The sequence below is a fragment of the Gorilla gorilla genome, chromosome 15 (assembly GCF_029281585.2).
Source record: "Gorilla gorilla gorilla isolate KB3781 chromosome 15, NHGRI_mGorGor1-v2.1_pri, whole genome shotgun sequence".
NCBI classification, from domain to species: Eukaryota; Metazoa; Chordata; class Mammalia; order Primates; family Hominidae; genus Gorilla; species Gorilla gorilla.
The window spans coordinates 110,984,958-111,005,028 of NC_073239.2; the positions used below are offsets into that span (position 1 = coordinate 110,984,958).

At 44.7% G+C, this 20,071-nt stretch overlaps 1 protein-coding gene across 1 annotated transcript in view; it reads right to left on the reverse strand.

The window, feature by feature from the left end:
* Positions 1 to 1,713: 1,713 nt before the first annotated feature.
* Positions 1,714 to 20,071, reverse strand: part of DDX24 (DEAD-box helicase 24) — a 30,432-nt gene continuing 12,074 nt past the window's right edge. The window contains exons 3-9 of the mRNA XM_004055616.5: positions 12,883 to 13,407; positions 11,699 to 11,852; positions 10,889 to 11,404; positions 8,606 to 8,681; positions 5,782 to 5,970; positions 3,792 to 3,921; positions 1,714 to 2,259 (exon numbers count right to left, since the gene is read on the reverse strand). Of these exons, the coding sequence (XP_004055664.2) occupies positions 1,988 to 2,259; positions 3,792 to 3,921; positions 5,782 to 5,970; positions 8,606 to 8,681; positions 10,889 to 11,404; positions 11,699 to 11,852; positions 12,883 to 13,407 (1,862 nt within the window). The 3' untranslated portion in view covers positions 1,714 to 1,987. The remainder of the gene's footprint in view (positions 2,260 to 3,791; positions 3,922 to 5,781; positions 5,971 to 8,605; positions 8,682 to 10,888; positions 11,405 to 11,698; positions 11,853 to 12,882; positions 13,408 to 20,071) is intronic.

Sequence of the window (20,071 nt, forward strand, 5' to 3'; positions counted from 1 at the left end):
GCAGGACACGGACAGTCATCAGGGGATCTATGTTTGGCTTATGACAAGTGGCTTCACTCCCACGGCTCAGGTGCTATTAGGGGATATTGAGCCCGCTTACTAACCCCACTGACCACCACTGCATCATTTGGAAAATGGAGAGTCTCCCTGCCATTCTCTGATAGCTGTCAGTCAGGAGCTGACCTCACAGATGGGCAATTTCCCCTCCTATTCAGGTCACTGGTGACACTGGGGGATGGGAGGCCATTCCTTGGCAACACTTCTGAGACTGAAGTAGTTTTCTGAACTTGTCCTGGGCCCAGAAGGAAGATACTAATCCCACCTCTGCTACTTGGCTGCTGTGTGGCCCTGGGCAAGTCTCAATCACTGGGTGTCTATATGCTCAAGTACAAAAAACACTATTAAGACTTATAGATGGGCACAGTGGCTCGCACCTGTAATCTCAGCACTTTGGGAGGCTGAGGCAAGAGGATCACTTGAGGGCAGGAGTTTTGAGACCAGCCTAAGCAACATAGTGAGACCCCATCTCTACTAAAGAAAAAAAAATTCAGCCAGGTATGGTGGTGTGTGCCTGTAGTCCCAGCTACTTGGGAGGCTGAGGCGGGAGGACTGCCTGGGCCCAGGAGTGTGAGGTTGCAGTGAGCTGTGATTGTGCCATTGCACTCCAACCTGGGCAACGGAGCAAGACCCTGTCTCAAAAAAAAAAAAAATTATTTCTCAGGACCTTCAAGACTAAATGCTAATTAGATAAAAGTGCCAACCATGAGGCTGAGAGGCTAGCTACTTAAATCTTGGGGTATCTTGGTCCCTTTGTGTATCCTCTTCAATTCCCTAGCACCCCTTGAACTAAACAGCTGTATTGTATTGTGCCCCGACGAATACCTGTTTGGAAGCCAGACAGCTGTGCAGAAATCTATGCTTCTCCCATGGTTGTGGGAGTTGTGGATACTCACCTACACTGATCCAGACAAAGCTGGGGCAGCATCGGGAAGTCCCTAGTTCCCTGAGCACATATTTATACCAGGCTGACCAAGCCTTGAGTTCCTCTTCTCCCAAGGAGCTCAGCTAAGGGAACGCAGCATGGCAAGTGCTATGAAGAGGGTAAGCACGGGACACTAAGGGAGCCCCAGGAAAAGCACTGCTTCCCCTTAGAGGCTCAGGACTAGAGGACCCATGGCAGTGCTCCAGGATGGAGAAGGCCAAAAGGCAATCCAGACCGAGGGAAAAGCCTATTCTGCACAAAGGCTCAGGACAAGAGAAGGGGTGCATGGAACCGTGGGCAGGAGCCTGCTCTGTCACAGAGGAGGGAGTGGAGACAAGGCTGGGGCTAGATCCTGAGGGCTTCACACGCCAGACCTAGCGACTGTTACTGTTGGCTCTGTGATGTGAGGGAAGCCTGAAGACAGCAACCTCATCCCTGCCCACCTCCCACGGTGGCTCAGACAATACCCAGGAGAGTGGAGAGAGCTAAGGAGCTATTAGGGTGCTGCTCTGGGTAAAGCAGGAACATGCACCTCTTGAACATTCCAGCCTCTTGCTCCATCCACACTATCCAATCTTGGCCTGCAGCCAGAGGCCTGACACTATTCCTGTCCTTTCAAGGGCTTAGCACTGTGCTGGCCCAGGAGAATCACTAAGTTAATAATGAAACAAACTACACCACCCCCCCCATCTTCTATCTAAAAAAAAAAAAAATCAGGATGACACAATGGCTCTGACCATTGTTTTTAATTTATGAAATCAAGTTGAACACACAAGAAGCCTATAAACACTGCAATACAGAAAAATTAAGCTGCTGCATTGAATTCTTACTCCAAAACAATGCAAATCTGCATGAGGTCTCTCCCGCTATGGGTGTGAGTGGAAGAGAGGGAGACTTTTTTACCTGGGGTTGGTGGTGGAGTGAAACACAAGGGTGGGAGAGGTTTTGCAAATAGCCAGAGAACAGAAACCAATGTGCAGTCACTGACACACTTGACCAGGGCAGTTAATTTGCACTGGTACTTGGCTGTGGCTGTTCCGGCTGCGGCTCCTTCGGCTTCTTTGTCTTCTTCTTCTTCTGCTTGGAGAGACAGCTCAAAGCAGACTCGCTCTTACTTGGGGCAGACACAAGCAGGGGCGGCTTGCCAGACTGAGTGGGATACTTGGTTTTCTGGCTCTCCGTAAACAGTGGCTGGGACAGCAGGTGGCGCAGCTCCTTCTTCAGAACCTTCATCTGCTTTTGTCTCCGACGTTCTTCTTGCTGGTCAGCTTTTCCTCCTTGAAACACAATACAAAAAAGATCTTATTTACTATGGTTTGTAGAAACATTTTGTTTCCCTTGATGGGTAACACAGTGAAAAATGTTTTAGAACTACTTTAGGGAGGCAGGGTTCAAAAGTTCTCTGAAGAAGCTAGGGGTGGCTTGGCAGGGGCTGTAAATGGATAACGTCTCACCATTTGCGGGGGATACGCAGGACCGCTCTGTCCTTTTTTACTCCATAAAATCCTCCAAGACTGGAATTATCCTTACAGATGAGGCAACTCAGGCTTAGAGAAGTCACCTGGCTCACATCACAGAGCCAGTCATCAGACAGAGCCCAGAACCCAAGTCTCCTGACTGAAGATCACTTTTCTTCCTATGACCCACCCACTTACTGCCCACCTGGGGTTTGGTGACTTCACAATTACAACCCCCACCTCCCCGCCGCCCCAGGAGACACTGAATGCTTCTTTGTAGCCCAGCTCTCCTATGCCTTGCCACCAGTGCTGTGACTGCACATGGAGAGGCTGGCAGAGCCAAAAGGTTCCACCTCAGCCTGTCCTCAGGAAGGGAAGCCAGGGCCTCCACATCTTCGGCCCAAGCCCCAACCCTGAGCCACCAGGAATAGCTCACTGTCATCAAGCCCACTGGTTTGGCTCCTGGCTTCCATGCTGAGCAGACAGCAATAAGTCTACCTCTGAATTTGCTGACTTGGGCACCGAGGTGTCAACATCTCTGCTGAGCTGCATACTTGGTGGTGTGGAAGGAGCATGGAGTTCTAGATTTGGTTCTACCACTTTTTAGACCAGGAGTTTTCTCAAGCAGGGACCGGGCAGATTCATCCCTGAAGCCTCAGCCTGTGGTCACATATAGAGCAGCAGCTCTGGAAATGCCTTGTGACAGAGCTGTTTCCCTGCACAAACTGCCTCTGCTGTGGTATCTAGTTTCCATATGTAAAAGAAGAGTACTTCCTGCTGTGTTCATGTCATGAAAGTGGAGAAGATCAAATGAGATAATGGCATGGAAGTACTTTGTCAGCTTGGAAGGCAGGTGTAGTAGGAACCATAATGACAAATAACTTAAAATGTAATACTTTCTATTTGCCAGGCAATGCTATAAGCCCTTAACATTTTTTAACTCAATCAGTCTTCACAACAATCCCATGAAGTAGGCAGTTGACTACTTCCATTTTATGGAGGAGAAAGCTGAGAACACAACAGAGGTTAAATAACTTGACTCAGTCACATAGTTAAGGCAATGAGCCGGCATTCTAACACAGGCAGCCTGGCCAGAGAGCCTGCTCCCTTCCTACTGTACTCCACTGCCTGTCCATGTAAGAGGAGGCAGCTGAGGGCACAAGACAGAGACAGAGGAAACAAAGACTGACCGAGGACAGTAGGCTCATCTGGGACCAGGGCCTGTTAGCAAAGAGGGGGAAGGACGCCTTGCTGATTTTGACAAGACCCACAGTAGTAGAGATGGTTCCAACAAAGCAAAAGTTAAAGAGAGATTTCAACTTCCTCAATTCCCATCCCGCCCAAGGGCTTACCCTTATACATGTCTTCTTCCAGCTCAATCTCCAGGGCAGCCGCTGCCTGCTCAATCCAAGAGTTGTGCAGGCAAGCCTGGAAGTTCCGATACTCAGATTTCTCAATCTGTCGAGCTAAACGGATTCGCTCCTGGGGGGAAGTAACAGAAAATATTCATCTGAAATAGAGTTCAGGCCTCTGGGAAGCAAAGTCTCACTTGAGTTGTGTTTGTGTGTTTAAGGCAGGTATCACTCTGCTGCCCAGGCTGGAGAGCAGTGACATGATCATGGCTCACTGCAGCCTCAACCTCCTTGGATCAAGCAATCCTCCCACCTCAGCCTCCCAAGCAGCTGGGAGGCACCACCATGCCTAGGTAATTTCTTTTTTTTTTTTTTTTTTTTCGTAAAGACAGGGTCTCAACTGTGTTGTCTAGGCTGGTCTTGAACTCCTGGGCTCAAGCAATCTTTCCACTTCAGCTTCCTAAAGTGTTGGGATTACAGGCGTGAGACACCGTGCCCAGCAAGTAGTGTTTTTAAAAAGCTCTTGAGCCGGGCATGGTGGCTCACACCTGTAATCCTAGCACTCTGGGAGGCCAAGGCGGGCGGATCACCTGAGGTCGGGAGTTCAAGACCAGCCTGACCAACATGGAGAAACCCTGTCTCTACTAAAAATACAAAATTAGCTGGGCATGGTGGTGCATGCCTGTAATCCCAGCTACTTGGGAGGCTGAGGCAGGAGAATCACTTGAACCCGGGAGGTGAAGGTTGTGGTGAGCCAAGATTGTGCCACTGCACTCCAGCCTGGGCAACATGAGCAAAGCTCCATCTCAAAAAAAATAAAAAATAAAAAATTAAAAATAAATAAATAAAAAGCTCTTGAGATCAGTGGTGAGATGCAGTTCAGTTCCTACTGAAATGCATTTATTTTGTTTCCTGATAAAAGCCTAGTGGGCAACCATTACCCCTCTGTGTGTACACATCTAAACACAACTGCCAGCTTTCTCAACAATCAACCTGAACAGCCACATCCTTTGAAAACCCTTACTGGTTTGACTGCCAACCTATAGGTAACCAAAGTGAAGTCTTTACGCAGATGCCACAGCTTGCTTCCACAGCTGAGCTAAGATAAAACATTTCAACTCTCCCTCTAGAGGGTTTTGGGGTTACATTGCAGTGGCAAAATGAGAAGGATCTTGTGATGTGGGGAAAGAAACCAAGGGAAGCCTGGGTGGCTCCTAATCCTCCTTACTAATGGGAATTCTCTGTGATTTCCACTTTTCCATCCTTATCTCCACCCTATTTCCCCACACAGCTAATATTCCTTTTGAGCCAGAGAAGCCAACATTCCTTGAACTGTGCCATGCTTTTGCTCCCTCAATTCCTGGAATTCCACCTCCTCTGTACCCTTCCACATCTTTGCCAGCAGGAAGCTGGGATAGAACCTCTTCTCCTCCGAATGTAACCATATGCCCAGTAATTCCATACTGCTCCACTGTACCTGAACTTTATTCACAGCTGGCAAACCTCTGGGAAGGAGAACCCACCCCACTTTGGTCACTAATACAGTGTCCCACGGTAAGCGGCACCTACCTGGGGAATGCCTGCTGAGTTAAAACCCAAAAGACAGAATTTACTGGCACCTGCTCCAGGGATGTGCCAAACCTGTAGCATCTGCCTCAGCAAGAAACACTAACCACACTGTCTACAACCCTCTGACAGGATATCCAGACAGCCATTACCACTGCACTGTCTGGTGAGGAGGGGGGACTTCAGGGCCAGAGAAGGAAGAAATGGTTCAGGGAGAAAATGCCTCCCACCTTTGGTCACTCCCCTTTTCTCCCTTTTCCCAGGTACGTTGCTCTCAATCCTTTCTACAAGTCTCCTTGTTCAGCTGTTGGCAGAACCATTCCTTAGTTTTCAAGGGTTATGCTGCCAGAGTCCCACAGCAAGGCGCTCTGCAAGGGAGCAGCACAATCCCTTCATTAGCACTGGAGTTTTAACTGCTTTCTACCTTGACCACATCCATGTATTTTGTCTGCACGGGGAACAGTGGGATGTCCTCATCTTTCTTGAGCGTTTTGTAAATCTTCTTAAAGTTGATCACATCCTCAGGCCCAATGAGCATCAGACTGAGGCCTTCATTGGTAGCTCGAGCAGTTCGACCACTTCGGTGGACATAAATCTCTGAGGTACGTGGGACCTGCCACAGGAAGAACTGGGAGATCAATACATGGCCACTGCCAAACACTGGTCCTCTCCTCAGGGCCACATCCCCAAACCAGACCCTCCTACCTCCCAGCCAGGCAGGTAGAAACTTCTGCAGCATTGTAGAGCAATCTAGCCCTCTTCTCTTAGTCCCACATTCAAAATGTTCCCAGGTTTAGCCCATTCACTGTGCAGGCTCTTCCCTCCCATGCCCCTGACCCTGGTTCAGGTCCTCAGGACCATGCAGCCAGACCACAGCAGTCACTTCTTATCCAGGATTTAAGCAGCCCAGCTCCACAGACCATGTTAATCCCTGGGTTATACGGTCTCTACTCCTATATATATTTTATCCATAGATAATGTGGCATGGTTGCTAACACACCCACTGAGCCCCTGGCACACACCATTAATCAAGCACAACAGTCTTCTCCACTGGGCCCAGATAACATCTAGGTATCCTTTTCAATATAGTACTTTAAGTAGCCACTATGAACTGTTCATAAGAGTTCTAGAAATGAGATTTGCCTTTCTTTACTTACAGGATAAAGGCCCAACTCTTCAACCTGACACTCAGCGCCTTTAGTGACTTGCCCTCAACTTACCCCTCCAGCCTCAGCAACTATTCCTTTCCCAACACATACCCTCTTCTGTGAGCCAAGTGCCCCTGAACACTGCCCATTTCTTTGCTCCTTCCTTTAATGCCTCTACATGTCCAAATCCTCTTCACCCTTAAATGCCAGGCATGTTTTTAGAAAGTACTTTCCAACCTCCCAAACTAGAAGTTACCTCTCTCTTCCATTGTATTTTGTAATTTTCTAATACCTTCTGCCTTAAATTATGGCTGTGGTCATCTCACCTCCTCTGCTGGATCCAATACTTCTTAGGGGCTGGGACTGTATTTGATTCATCTTGACTCCACAAAGGTTGACCCAGCTCCTTCCCCAAAAAAGGGAAGACTATAGAGATTTGCTAAACCAAAATTAGCACCCGTGATACAGTGAAATATGTATTTGCTCTTCATCCTGTTTCCTGGCAAAGGAATCTCAAAAGTAATGTCTTTTTGTATGCTAATGACAAACTATTGACTGATGGCTGATAGCCCCCCAGGTAGTTTCAGGATGCGGGCTGGTCACCAGAAAGGCCAAGGCAGGATTAGAAGGCTGGGACTTGCAGCACTACTTCCTAAAGGCCAATGGCTTAATTAATCATCTTACCCAATGAAGTCTCCATAAATATTCCTAAAGGACAGAGTTTGGAGAACTTTTGAATAAGCTGAATATGTGGACATTCGTGGAGGGTGGTGTACCCAGGAGGGGCATGGCAACTCCATGCTCCTTCCCCTGTACCTCAGCCTATACATCTCCCCATCTATATTCTTTGTAATATCCTCTATAATAAACTGGTAAATGTGTTTCTTTTAGTTCTGAGAGCTGCTGTAGCAAATTAATTGAACCCAAAGTGGGGGGTCATGAGAACCCCAACTTGAAGCTGGTTGGTCAGAAGTTCCAGAGGCCCTGACTTATCGACTGGTTGTGGGGAGGAGGGACATCTTGTGGGATCTGAGGCTATCTCCAGGAAGACAGCATCAGAAAACGAAACTAAATTAGAGGACACCCAGCTGGTGGCTGCTGCTTGATATGTGGTGAAAAACGCCCACACATTTGGTTACAGAAGTCTTCTGTGTTGATTGTTGTTGTGAAGTGAGAGAATGGGAAAAAGCACTGTGAGTTTGTTGTTTCTCTGAAACAGCAGCCTAAAAGATTTTTAAAAGCACAAAGAGGAATTAAAGAGGAAAAATAATAATGCCATACCAGCTACCATTTATTGAGTACTTACACTGTGCTACCGGCTTCATCAGCATCAGCTCAATTTAATTCTCAGGATAACCCTATGGGGTAGCTAGTTGTTACTTCCAGTTTACAAACAATGACACTGAAACCAGAGGTACTAAATAACTTGCCTAGAGCCAACTAACTATGAAGCAGCAGGCTGGGGATTCAAAGCCTGGCAGTCTGGCTCCGGTGCCCATACTCCTAACCAAAATTCTATGCTGATATTCACTAGATGCACACACTAATATTACTGCTACTATCAATGGCAGTTAACATGAGTAAGTGCTTGCAATGTGCCAGGTGGCTTCTTAAGCTCTTTATACTTAGTAACTTATTTTACCTCAATAAGAACCCTAAGAAGCAGGTATACTCACTGCCATTTAATACATGAGAAAACTGAGATACAGAGAGATTACATGACTTGTTCAAGGTTACACAGCTGGGATTTGAGCCCAGAGAGATCTAAACTACCACACTCTTCTATTAATACTTCTCTACATCAGGGTAACCAATTACATGCTTAACTTATGCCCATTTCACAGAAAAAACTAAGGCTCTAACCTGACAATATCAAGTAGCTTGGAGAGAAGGGCTACTTGACATGAGACAAAGCAAGGTTTTCTGGAGACCAAATCTCAGCAGTGTTGCAAAAGTGGGAGTAGTGGGCACTCAATGCCAGTGGTATTCTCTGATGCAAGAGCCTTGGAACCAACAATTCCTCCTCCCTCCCCCAACCTTTGCCTTAAAAATTCCCCATTCAGTGCAGGCAGATGCCTGTAAATTTTCAGATGCCCCTACCTGGTAATGGATGACATGCTGGACTTTAGGAATATCCAGACCCCGAGCTGCCACATCTGTTGCCAAGAGAACACAGCTGGGGTAGAGAGAGAAAGCTTATTAGTAATAACTAACAGCTATCTTTAATCAAATTCTTACCAACTGCTGAGCATCCTAAACATTACAGTCCTTACCAATACTCTGTAAGATATCACTTGTATACCCTTTTACAGAAAAACTGAGGCTCGGAGAGATTAACTTCCCAAGCTATCTACATGGCTATTCAGCTGTGGAGTCTGGATCCAAATTTGGGACTCATTGACCCCAACCAACATGCCATACTCTGCAATGATAAAGACTCCCTCCAGTGAGTTAAATGAGGCCATACATATTCTGGGTCAGTGACTCCTCTCCTAGCACCCTCTCATTTACTTCCTCCCAGTGGCACACAGACTTCCTTGCTCTTCCCCAAACAAACCAAGCATGCTCTCACCTCCAAGCCTTTGCACTTGCTACTCCTTAAGGCCTTAAAGGGTCTTGCCTCAGATATCCATATGACTCACTTCATTACTTTCTTCAGCTCTCTGCTCAATTCTCACTTCATCAGAGAAGCCTCCCTGACCACACACACCCAATCTCTTTTCTCCAACCCCTGCTCGACTTACTTCTTAGGATCACTTGGCAGACTGTGGGCTTACTTTGCAATTTATTATCTCCCTCTACTAGAATGTAAGCTTCATGAGAGCAAGGACTTTGCATTACTCACTGCTGTTATTACCACCACATAGAACAACATCTGGTTCATGGTAAGCACTTGATAAATGTGTTGGATGATGTTTCTCAATGTGTGGTTCATGGAAAGTCAAAAGTATTTGAGGTGCTTCAAAACATAAGACTCTGGCCCTTCAGGGTCCTCACTCCCTGCATGTCTGAGCTGAGGCCGGGAAATGCAATGCAAATCCTAGTTTGTAAAACATTAAACTACTGCTCTGGATCAAGGTCAGCAAACTTTTTCTGTAAAGAGCCAGACAGCATTTCCAGCTTTGTGAACAACACAGTCTCTATGGCAACTATTCAACTCTGCCGCAAAAGAGGATATTGACAATACATAAATGGGTCTTGCTGTGTTCCAGTAAAACGTCTACTAAAAAAACAGGCAGCAGCCAGGTGTGATGGCATGCATTGGTAGTCCTAGCTACTTAGGAGGCTAAGGTGGGATTGCTTGAGCCCGTGAGTTCAAGTCTAACCTGGGCAACATAGCAAGGCCCCATCTTAGAAAAAAAAAGGGCAGCAAGCAAGATTTGGCACGAGGCCTATAGTTTGCCAAGCCTTGTTCTAAGCTAATCTCAGTAAACCACTGATACTACTTACCAATTTTTAAAAACCAGTAAATCAAACACTTGTTCTAGAAACTAATTACCCCATGACCTGACAAAACACTGGCAAAAGACACTTTGTAGTCTGCCTCAACTTTCCAGGCCCTCATCTTGACAATCTGCACCCCATTCCCTGAGCATCAGTCTGGTCCAAAGGCAGATGGACAAAGACATCAGGAATAAGAAATAGCATGGGCTCTGAGGTGCGACAGGCTTGTCTGAGGCCCAGCTCTACCACTTCCAGGCAGAGAAACCTTAGGCACACTGATCAGCTTTTCTAGACCTCATTTTTCCATCTATAAATGAGAATAGTGATAATGGTAATAAGTAGTAAAGGGACTAGAAATTATTAAAGCTAACATTCAGCAATATATACATACTATGTGCTAGAGACTGTTCTAAACACTTTACACGCATGAATTTACAATCAATCTTCATAACAACCCTAGAATGGGTTCTATTATTATCCAAATAATGAGAAAATTAAAGTACAGAGAAATTAAATAACTTGACCACCTAAGATTTGGTGGTCTAGGATTTGATTTCAGGCATTCTGGTTCCAGGATCTGTGCTCTTAACCATGAATCTATTCTGCTTCCTCTTAAGGATGTTAGGAGAGTAAATGAATGTGATTCTGAATCTAAAGTGCCAGCACAGGACCTAATCTATTGTCTATACGTTCAATATTATGTATTGTCACCCATATTCATTAGTATTGAAGTTTCTGTATGGCATTTAACAGCAACCAAATTCACTAAATGACAGTAACCTTGCCAAATGCTGTGCAAAAAAAAAAAAAAGGCTACCTACTACTGAGACAAGGCCCCTATGACAGAAGGTGGCTTTTCTACCATTTCCCCACCATCCTGACCCCTTTTACCCCAGTAACTAACTAGAGGTTAAGCCTCTGGGGACAGTCCTAACTTACTCTTCCAGACGGGCAAACTGCTCCAGGTTTCTGAGCCTCTGCTTCTGGTGCATACAGGCATGCAGGGTCAAGGGCATGATATCAAGGACTTTGAGGAGCCCAGAGAGGCGTTTGATGCAGGAGATGCTGTTGGCAAACACTAAGCTGCGGCCTGGATACTGCATCAGGAAGTAGTACAAGTAGAAGTCTTTCTCATCAGTCTCACAATGGATCTTGGTCTCTGTTAGCGTCTCCACCGTGGCCTCATTCCTTGTGAGGTCAATGACCTTGGGCTTGCCCCTCATACCAATTTTCTGCATAAGGAGGTCAAGTTTGGCTGTTTTATCCATTTTCTTGGTGTGCTTCTTATGAAGGATTCGAGCAGGAGCCTGATGCACCAGGGTGAGTGTGGCAGAAAAAACAAGCGTTTGTCTCTTTGGGTTGTATTGGGAGTCACTGAGCATCTCTAGCAGCTGTGAGAGCTCAGCAAAATGGCCTTTCTCAACCATCCGGTCAGCCTCATCCACTACCAGGCACCTGAAGATCCAGAGAGACCCATATCATTGGTCAGCAGCGGGTTAAGAGGAATCATCTATAGCACACCCTACACTCATCCTAAACACACACACACACACGTACACACCCCACTACCACCACCATCAGGCCCTCAACTAATCTCCCTCATGCACTCTTGGCTTTCTAAAGGCCAGGGTCTGGAAGATACCACACCATAGCATTCTGCGATGGGAAGAAGGCATTGCCCACACCATGTCACCTAAGGCTCATTGCAGAAAAGGCAGTGAGGGGGAAAAGAGAAGTGCCATCTATTACCTGAGCTGCCGAAGGTTCCTCAAATGATAATGCTTTTCTTTAATTAATTCCCACAGCCGGCCTGGAGTAGCAACCACAATCTCAGGACGACGATTCAGCATCCTCTGCTGTTTCTGCGTGGACATTCCACCAACCAAAATAGCAGTTTTAATTCCTATGGGACAGAAAACATAAGGGACACTTATTCAATCTGGGTGATCATTTTCTTACATGGCTGACACAGGCACCCCAGATTAGCAGAGACAGACATCAGCACAGTGTAATGCTCTAGAGCATTGCTAAAAGAGCAGGCCTGGCCAGACTGTTGATGCCACTCCTAGAGGGCTTACCAAGTCTTCTGTGATCTGGGCTCTACTTCTTCAGCCTCATTTCTTTTCTACTCCCTCCCCTCCAACCACACCAAAGGGGCTGAATTTGAACCCAGGTATGCTTACCTCCAAAACTCTGGGAAAACAGAGCACTGGGGCACCATAATGCTGGGAGGAATATGACCTGCAGCTGTGCTACACCTCTCCTAGGAAGCCCTTCCATTCCCTCAGTTAGAATTATTCTGAAAGGTCCACTAATGCCCTGTTGTTTTCGTCTCTGGTGCAGAAGTTCTCATAGTATCATGCGGGTAAAGGGCTTAGCAATAGTAACAACTTGGTAATTAATTGCTGCTTTTATTATAAAATTAAGATTCCCAGAGTGAAGCCCTTCCCAGAGTGAATTCTCTGAGAGAATTAAATCCTAATTGCTTGGAGCAGGGATCAGCCAACTTTTTCTGAAAGGGTCACTAGTGAACATTACTGACCTCATAGGCCAGATGGTCTCTGTCACAACTATTAACTCTACTCAACTTCACCTTTGTAGTACAAAACCAACCACAGACAATATAAAACCAAATGGGTGTGGGTGTGTTCCGGTAAAACTTTACTTATAAAACCAGACAGTTTGCTAATCCCTGCCCTGAGCATCTACTGTATCCAATAAATTTCCTATGCATCCACAATGGCACCAACTATGTATTATCCTTGAGGGAACAGAAAAAATGTCACTCAATCAATTTTCTGTAGGGCTTAATTGTCTGGCTTATAGATGAGAGTGGCTTACCCTAGAGGGCAGGAGCCACAGCTCATTCATCTTTACCAACGAGCATTTGGGATTTGCCTAGAAAATATTTATTAAATGGAACTAAACCTCACCTGTAAACCTGGCCACAGCATCAATGTGCTGTTTGACCTGGACAGCCAGCTCTCGAGTGGGGGTCAGAACCAGTCCAAGCAGAGGACGCTTTGGATATGCCTTACAGGTGGCGCTTTTGTCATCCAACTCTTGTTTTAGATTTCCAGTCTGCTCTTTATCAAGATTTTCCTCCTCATTCTCATTCTGTTTGGGAACAGGTTTCTCCCTGATCAGGGAAGAAGGCCCTTCACCAGCATCATCGTCACCAAAGAGCAACGCCTGGTCTGAGACAGTGCCTCCAGTCTTGGCTGTGGCCTCGGCTGCAATATCACTGGGCAGTGCTTCACTCTCAATTACAGTATCGTCAGGCAATGCATCAGACTCAGCTTCAGCCTTGCCTGGTGATCTAGTCTCAGCTCCGGCCTCAGTTCTGGTCTCTCCAGGTGGTGCTTCGGTGTTACTTGGAGGAGGGGCAGCATTCCTCTTCTGCCACTGCAACACCGCATGAATCACTGGGATGGCAAAGGCAAGAGTTTTCCCACTTCCTTAAAAGTAAAAAAACAAAACAAAATAAAAACAGTGTGAATCAACAGATGAACATACTTTAGTCTGGAATTCATTCTTTTGCACAGAATAAGGTAGCCAAGTGCCACCCTGACTGACCCAAAGCTCCTCCACTCTACACAGATTTCCCTAGAAGGAACCAGAAGGCACATGTAAATTAGAACCCGAGGAAAAGTACGGCAGGCTAGCACTGAGGTCTTAGGTCACCAGTAACGAATTACAAATGTCCAAGAAATGAAACAATAAAGAGAGAAAGGGCAAGTTTTGGGTGTATGTGTTGTTTCTGTGAGGAGCAGGAAACAGTAATCCATACAATACTTTCCCAAGACTTTTCTTTGGTGAGAAAGGAGTAAAAGAAAATTTTCTTAAGTTTTCAGAAAATGTAAATATACAACTTTTGTCTATGCCTGAACATTTTCAAACTGGCCTTTGAATGTACACAGAGTCCAAATCATCTGGGTGGTCAAAACAAAACATCTCAAGCTGAGAATTTAAAGAAGTTCCAAAGTGATAATGCCCTAGGCAGAAGCCAATAAATGCTTTCTCAAGGGAGAAACCATTATCATACATCTCCAAAAATTTTCACAATTTTCAAAGGAAATAAGCAGCTCTCAGTAAAAAATAACCACACACAAAAATAAGATACTATAAGGAAAAAAGAGAGCAAAAACAGACACATGAAACTTTCGATAAGAAGAACAGCAGACTTATCAGAAACAATGAAAAGCCAGTGTATCAATATTTTTTATTTGAATGCCTAAAAATAAAACCCTGACAATCTATAACCCTACACCCAGCAAAACTCTCTCTCAAAACAAAATGTGAAATAAAGACTTTAGGCATATAAAAGCTGAAATAATTCACCAGCAGCAAATGTGAGCTATCAGAAATATTAGTCTTTCATGCAATAGCAAAGATAACATAAAATGAAAATCTGGATGTACCCAAAGAAATAAAGAGCAACCGAAACAGTAACTACGTAGGTAAATATTTAAAAACTTCTTTTTATGGCCAGGCATGGTGGCTCAAGCCTGTAATCCCAACACTTGGGGAGGTCTAGGCGGGAGGATCAAGACCAGCCTGGGCAACATAGTGAGACTCCCATCTTTAAAAAAATTTGCCAGGCATGGTGGCACACTCCTGTAGTCTTCGAAACTTGGGAGGCTGAGGCAGGAGGATTGCTTGAGCATGGGAGTTTGAGGCTGCAGTGAGCCATGATCATGCCACTGCACTACAGCATGGGTGACAGAGGGAGACACTGTCTCTAAAAACAAACAAACAAAAAAAACCCTTATTTTTCTTATTTAAACATCTTTAAAAATAATTGTTTAAAGCAAAGATAATAAAAATGTATTCTAGAATCTCTAACACATATGAAGTATACAACAAAAACCACAAAGGAGGGGAGAAATGGAAAATACTCTTGTAAGGTTCTTACATTGTATGCGAAGTAGTAAATTACTTGAGGGTAAACTATAATAAAAGATATATTATAGCAATCACTAAAAAGAGGTTAAGAATTATAGCTAATAAGACAACAAAAAAGATAAAATGGTATCTATGCATATATATGTATTATAGTCCCTGTCCCTAATTCTTGACACAGAGCTTCTAAGAGCCTTGTAACTTTCTCAGTGATAGGGGCATCTTTTGTTGAAATATTTGGTCTTAGTCCTCTGTTGCTGATATAAAACCTTGTGATACCTTAAAAATATTTGTAGTAGTAAGAGCATCTTTTTGCATGTTAATAAGATGACTAGTGGCTGGAGTCCCTAGACAGCTTCAGGATGGGGGATGGAACTTTCAGCTGCCTCTCCCCACCAACTTCCAGGGAGGGAAGAGGGACTGGAGACTGAGCTCAGTCACTAACAACCGATGATTTAATCAATTATCAATCATGCCTATGCAATGGAACCTCCACAAAATCTCTAAACGATGGAGTTCGGATAGATTCCAGGGTGGTGTACCAGGGACCATGAAAACTCCATGCCCTACCTCTCCTGACTTCCAACCCCGCCCCATACCTTGCCCTAGTCATCTCATCCATCTGGCTGTTTCTCAGTTACATCCTTTATAATAAATTGTTAAATACAAGTAAAGTGTTTCCCTGAATTCTGTCAGGCATAGCAAAGTGCTGAACCTGAGGAAGGTGTTGTGGGAATACCCAATTTGTAGCCAAGCTGACCAGAAGTACCATTATTTGTGATTAGCGTCATTAATGGGGGCAACCTTGTGGGACTGAGCCCTTAACCTGTAAGGAATGACACTAGCTCCAGGTAGATAGTGTCTGAATTGAACAGAATTGTAGGATAACCAGTTGGTGTCCACAGAGTTGCAGAGCTGGTTGTGAGTGTGGGAAAAACCCACACATTTGATGCCAAGAGTGTTCTGTGGGTAGAAAATCTTTTTTTTTTTTTTTTTTTTGAGACACAGTCTTGCTCTGTCGCCAGGCTGGAGTACAGTGGCACAATCTCAGCTCACTGCAACCTCCACCTCCAGGTTCAAGCGATTCTCCTGCCTCAGCCTCCCAAGTAGCTGGGACTACAGGCATCTGCCACCACACCCAAGTAACTTTTGATTTTTTTTTTTTTAGTAGAGATGCAGTTTCACCATGTTGGCCAGGATGGTCTCTATCTCTTCACCTCGTGATCCGCCTGCCCTGGCCTCCCAAAGTGCTGGGATTACAGGTGTGAGCCACTGCACCCGGCCTATGGGTAGATCTTAATAGTATCTCTCTCTGACACACACACACACACACACACACACACACAAATTCAGTGCCAAAGAAGGAAACAAAGAAGAGCTGGGACTAATAGAAAAGTAACAGATTTAAACCTAACCACTGATGCTGCTCCCGGGATCACTGCAGACGGGAGGCAGGACTAGATTGCAACTCCTGAAAGAGCAGCAAGGGGAGGCTTGCATTGTGAGTTTTAGCTCCAGATTGACTGCAAGAACAAACCAGTAATCCTGAGAGGAACCACAGACCCTCTGAAGGAACTGGACTGCTCCAGCAGGACCCAGGAGACCCCCAAATACTGTGAGTGCCCCAACTGTGGAGAGGAGGGAGGCTCTCCTCTCCCAAACACACACACCCCCACTGGAGAAGGTGAAGGTCCGTTTGCAGGAGAAGTTTCTGACTTTACCTGGAGCTGAGTCAAGTTAGAGAGCTGAGCGAAATACAGGGGTAGAGGAAGCAGCAGAAAGGCCCTGGGAGCTCCCTGGGTCCCCAAGCAGCCCATTCCTGCCTGGCACCACAGGGATCCATTGGGAGGGTGGCCAGAGAAGCTGGGGGCAAAACTCCACAGAAAGAAGGCATTCTCTAGCCAAATTCTGTAACAATTTGATTTAACAATCTGAACAGGACCAGAAGCCTCCTGGCCAGAACTCGGGGGAGGGCACGAATCCAGACTTCACAGGCATGGGAAGAACTAAAGCCCCTTTTCTTTCAGAGCTGGGAAGCAGATAACCTTGGGCAAGTTTTCAAGCCCTCCTCCTGGAAACAGACTGGGGCTGTTGGGGAGGACACGGTGGGAGTAAGACTGCCCTTCGGTTTGTGAGGGAGCTGGGTGAGGCCCATGACTGCTGGCTTTCCCCCACTTCCCTGACAACCTGCATGACTCACCAGAGGCAGCCATAATCCTCCTAGGTACACAACTCCAGTGACCTGGGAATCTTACCCCCATCCCCCACAACAGCCACAGCAAGACCCACCCAAGGAGAGTCAGAGCAGGCGTAGACCTGCCCCCACATCATGGTCCTTCCCTATCCACCCTGGTAGCAGAAGACAAAGGGCATATAATCTTGGGAGTTCTAGGGCCCTACCCACCGCTGGTCCCTCTCCATACTATAGCTGATGCTTTCTGGAAAGTGCCACCTCCTGGCAGGAGGCCAACTAACACAAAAACAGCATTAAACTACCAAAGCTAAGCACCCTCACAGAGTCCAACACACCCTCAGCCATCTCCACTGGAACAGGCGCTGGTATCCATGGCTGAGAGCCCCATAGACGGTTAACATCACAGGACTCTGTGCAGACAACTCCCAGTACCAGCCCAGAGCCGGGTAGATTTGCTGGGTGGCTAGACCCAGAAGACAGACAACAATCACTGCAGTTTGGCTCACAGGAAGCCACATCCATAGGAAAAGGGGGAGTACTACATCAAGGGAACACCCCATGAGACAAAAGAATCTGAACAACAGCCTTCAGCCCTAGACCTTCCCTCTGAAAGAGCCTACCCAAATGAGAAGGAACCAGAAAACCAACCCTGGTAATATGACAAAACAAGGCTCTTCAACAGCCCCCAACAAAAAATCATACTAGTTCACCAGCAATGGATCCAAACCAAGAAGAAATCCCTGATTTACCTGAAAGAGAATTCAGGAGGTTAGTTATTAAGCTCATCAGGGAGGGACCAGAGAAAGATAAAGCCTCAATGCAAGGAAATCCAAAAAATGATACAAGAAGTGGAGGGAGAAATATTAAAGGAAATACACAAAGAGAAAACAATAAAAAATTCAGGAAACTCTAGACATACTTTTAGAAATGTGAAATGCTGTGGAAAGTCTCAGCAATAGAACTGAACAAGTAGAAGAAAGAAATTCAGAGCTCAAAGACAAGATCTTCAAATTAACCCAATCCAAGAAAGACAAAGAAAAAAGAATAAGAAAAAATGAACAAAGGCTCCAAGAAGTCTGGGATTATGTTAAATGACCAAACCTAATAATCAGTGTACCTGAGGAAGAAGAGAATGCTAAAAGCTTGGAAAACATATTTGGAGGAATAATTGAGGAAAACTTCTCCAGCCTTGCTAGAGACCTAGATATCCAAATACAAGAAGCACAAAAAACACCTGGGAAATTCACTGCAAAAAGATCTTCACCTAGGCACACTGTCATTAGGTTATACAAAGTTAAGACGAAGGAAAGAATTTTAAGAGCTGTGAGACAGAAGCACCAGATAACCTACAAAGGAAAACCTATCAGATTAACAGTAGACATCTCAGCAGAAACCCTACAAGCTAGAAGGGACTGGGGCCCTATCTTCAACCTCCTCAAACAAAACAATCTTCAGCCAAGAATTTTGTATCCAGCAAAACTAAGCATCATATATGAAGGAAAGATACAATTGTTTTCAGATAAACAAATGTAGAGACAATTTGCCATTACCAAGCCACCACTACAAGAACTGCTAAAAGGAGCTCTGAATCTTGAAACACACCCTGCAGACGTATCAAAACAGAACAACCTCTTTAAAGTATAAAGTAAAAATCACACAGGATGCAGAAATACAAGTTAAAAAGCAAAAACAAAAAAACAAAACTAAAGTACACAGGCAACAAAGAGCATGAGGAACGCAAGGGTACCTCACATTTCAATACTAACATTGAATGGAAATGGTCTAAATGCTCCACTTAAAAGATAAAGAACTGCAGAATGGATGCAGAACTCATCAACCAACTATCTGCTGCCTTCAGGAGACTCATCTAACACATAAGGACTCACATAAACTTAAAGTAAAGGGGTGGAAAAAGGCATTTGATGCAAATGGACACCAAAAGCAAGTAGGGGTAGCTATTCTTATATCAGACAAAACAAACTTTAAAGCAACAATGGTTAAAACAGACAAAGAGGGACATTATATAATGGTAAAAGGCCTTGTCCAATTTGATATTTAGGAAAATATCAAAATCCTAAACATATATGCACCTAACACTGGAGCTCACCAATTTACAAAACAATTACTAACAGACCTAAGAAATGAGACAGACAGCAACACAATAATAGTGGGGGACTTCAATACTCCACTGACAGCACTAGACAGATCATCAAGACAGAAAGTCAACAAGGAAACAATCGATTTAAACTATACCTTGGAACAAATGGACTTAACAGATATATACAGAACATTTCATCCAACAACTGCAGAATATACTTCTATTCAACAGCACATGGAACTTTCTCCAAGATAGACCATATGATAGGCCATAAAATGAGCCTCAATAAATTTAAGAAAATTGAAATTATATCAAGCACTCTCTCAGACCACAGTGGAATAAAACTGGAAATCAACTCTAAAAGGAACCTTCAAAACCATGCAAATACATGAAAATTAAATAACCTGCTCCTGAATGAGCATTGGGTCAAAAACAAAATCAGTTTGTAAATTTAAAAATTCTTCAAACTGAATGACAATAATGACACAACGTATCAAAACCTCTAGGATACAGCAAAGGCAGCACTAAGAGGAAAGTTCATAGCCCTAAACGGCTACATCGAAAAGTCTGAAAGAGCACAAACAGACAATCTAAGGTCACATCTCAAGGAGCTAGAGAAACAAGAACAAACCAAACCCAAACCCAGCAGAAGAAAGGAAATAACCAAGATCAGAGCAGAACTAAATGAAATTGAAACAAACAAACAAAAAAACAAAAGATAAACAAAACAAAAAGCTGGTTCTTTGGAAAGATAAATAAAATTGACAGACCATTAGCAAGATTAACCAAGAAAAGAAGAGAGAAAATCAAAATAACCTCACTATAAAACAAAACAGGAGATATTACAACTGAAACCACTGAAATAAGAAAGATCATTCAAGGCTACTATGAACACCTTTACACAGATAAACTAGAAAACCTAGAAAAG